The sequence below is a fragment of the Erythrolamprus reginae genome, chromosome 1 (genome assembly GCF_031021105.1).
Source record: "Erythrolamprus reginae isolate rEryReg1 chromosome 1, rEryReg1.hap1, whole genome shotgun sequence".
NCBI classification, from domain to species: domain Eukaryota; kingdom Metazoa; phylum Chordata; class Lepidosauria; order Squamata; family Dipsadidae; genus Erythrolamprus; species Erythrolamprus reginae.
Window position 1 is genome coordinate 151828252 of NC_091950.1, and position 2865 is coordinate 151831116.

Sequence of the window (2865 nt, forward strand, 5' to 3'; positions counted from 1 at the left end):
ATTGTTTCAACTCCTACCCTCAAAACATCGCTATAGAGCACTGCACACCAAGACAACTAGACACAAGAACAGTTTTTTTCTGAACGCCATCACTCTACTAAACAAATAATTCCCTCAACACTGTCAGACTTTCTACTAAATCTACACTTCTATTCTAGTTTTTCTCATCATTCCTATCACCCATTTCCTCCCATGTTGACTGTATGACTGTAACTTGTTGCTTATATCCTAAGATTTTTATTAATATTGCTTCTTCATTGCTTATTTGACCCCTATGACAATCATTAAGTGTTGTACCACATGATTCTTGACAAATGTATATTTTATTTTATGTACACTGAGAGCATATGCACCAAGACAAATTCCTTGTGTTTCCAATCACACCTGGCCAATAAAAATTCTATTCTATTCTATTCTATTCTATATAGATATCTCAGAAAGCAGCCTTAATTGAGCCAGTATGGATCACAAGGTAGATTGGTAAATGCAGGCAAAATCCTGATGGATGAGTTCCTTACTGCAGAGGTCCCCAACTTTTTTTGCACCAGGGACCGGCTTTAAGCTAGACCAGTTTTCCATGGCCCGGTGGGGGGGGGGGGCTTTGGTCATATGGGGGTGGGGTTATGGAGGGGTGGAGCTTAGTGCATACTTATCATATAATTATGACATTTATAATGAGAATGTGATTCAACTTACCATAGGTTCAGAATGAGTGGGAGCACCAGGCTTGTTTCCCTGGATCAGTGGGAGCACTGGGCTTGTTTTCCTGCAACAAGACGGTCCCATCTAGGGGTGATGGGAGACAGTGAAACCCGAAGTGTGTTCCTTATGTCCAGTCTACTCCGTAATCTCGTTTTTGCTGTTGTCATGGCAGAAAACCCAGTTTCACAAAGATAGGATGTTGGAAAAGGAAGCAGAGTTTTCAGTGCTTTGGTGGCGATCCCAGGATATTCAGCCTGGACTTTAATCCAAAATGTTGGGAGATTTGAAGTCTCAAACATACTTTTAAGGCTACCATCATTTGCAATCTCAAGCAGTTGGTCTTCTTCAAGCACGGACAAGGTCGATTCACCTGGCTTGTTCACAAATGGGTTGCGAATCCATTCCTTCCTAGTTCGTGGGTCTTTTGTGGTCGGAAAATAGCGCTCAAACTCTTCTGAAAGCTGAGATAGGTGATCATGTACCAGCTGGGAGAATGAAGGCTCAGGCTCGGTATCTTCCAAAATTCCTGCTAATGTTTGAAACATGTCAAATATCCCTGTTCTCACTTGCAGTCCCCACACTTCCAGTTTGGCTTTAAATGCAGCAACTTTATCTGCCAACTTGAAGGCAGTTGTCATTCTCCCCTGAAGTGACAGATTAAGTTCGTTCAAAAAGTTGAATATGTCACATAAGTAAGCAAGTTTTGTGACCCATTCCTTACTACTGAAATGTGCTGCAAGTGGCGATTCTTTTTCTAAAAGAAATCTATAAAGCGGGTCTCGTAACTCAAAAACTCTGGCCAGTGCTCTACCTTTAGAAAGCCATCTGACTTCTGTGTGTAGGAGAAGACGTTTGTGCTCCGCGTCCATCTCCTCACAGAGCTGCTCGAACAGACGTGAGTTAAGGGCATGTGCTTTTATGTGATTAATAACTTTAATCACATCTTGCAAAACGCTGTTAAGTTCAGGTGACATTTTTCGGCTTGCCAGCATTTCTCTATGGATGACACAGTGCGTAGAGTCACATTCAGATGCAACCTCTTTGACCCGGGTAGTTAAACCAGAAAGCCGTCCAGTCATGGCAGCTGCTCCGTCTGTGCATATACCGACACAAAATGACCAGTTTAGGTTTCCTGATATGTAATCATCCAAAGACTTGAATAGTTCTGCACCTGTGGTGTTGGCTGGCAACAATAATACACATAACATATCCTCATGCACATCCTCTTGAAAAATATATCGCACATAAACAAGCATCATTGCCTTGTTGTCAACGTCAGTAGACTCGTCAACCTGGATTGCGTACCATGGTGATGCATTAATCCTCTCCAACAATTGTACCTCAATGTCTTCTGCTATTTCATTAATTCGTCTACTGACAGTGCTCGCTGAAAGAGGAACCTGTGCCACTTTTTTAACCGCAGCCTCTCCTAAAAGTTCCTGGCAAATGTCCTTAGCGGCAGGCAGGATCAACTCTTCACCAATAGTGAAGGGCTTCTTAGCCTTGGCAATGCGGTTAGCCACTAAGAATGATGCTCTCAGAACAGACACATTTGTTGATGTGGTGGCCTTCAATAATTGCTTCTGTCCTTCGTGTTCGCGTTTTTTTCTTTCAAAAAACTCCAAAGGCTTGTCTTTTGATGCAGGGTGCTTGGTCTGTAAGTGGCGAACCAGTTTTGAAGGCTTCATGGCCTCGTTGGATAGCCGGTCGCCACATATCAGACAGAGTGGGCTTGGGGCATGTGAATCGCCAGTTGCAATGAACCCATAATTTAAGTAGGACTCATTGTATTTTCTTTTAAATGCAGCTTGCTTTTTTTTAGCAGTCATGGAGTCTTCATCTGTCTCATTGGGTCTTTCTTCCTTTTCAAAGAAGCTCTTCAGTGATGTTTGTTTTTTACTCATTTTACAAGGGTTAGAGGTGAAGGTGTAGTGGGCCCCTAACACAGAAAGATGGCTATTGCTACTGGAGACGGGCACTGATGATGATGACCACTACTGCTGCTACTGGACACAGCCACTGCTGCTATGAATTTTCACTGTTATTTGCTTTTTTCACTTTAACCAGAAAATCTGCTGCTGGGCCGCACGACACCAGAACACAGCTACAGGAGTCATAAGGGTGGGACACCTGACGTCATATCTAGCTTTCCATTAGCATCCA

The 2865-nt window shown here is 43.0% G+C and overlaps 1 protein-coding gene across 1 annotated transcript; it reads right to left on the reverse strand.

Moving 5' to 3' along the window:
* Window positions 1-740: 740 nt before the first annotated feature.
* Window positions 741-2606, reverse strand: LOC139167937 (SCAN domain-containing protein 3-like). The gene has a single exon (XM_070753134.1). It carries the CDS (start codon window positions 2604-2606, stop codon window positions 741-743), a length of 1866 nt encoding a protein of 621 aa, XP_070609235.1.
* Window positions 2607-2865: the final 259 nt, after the last annotated feature.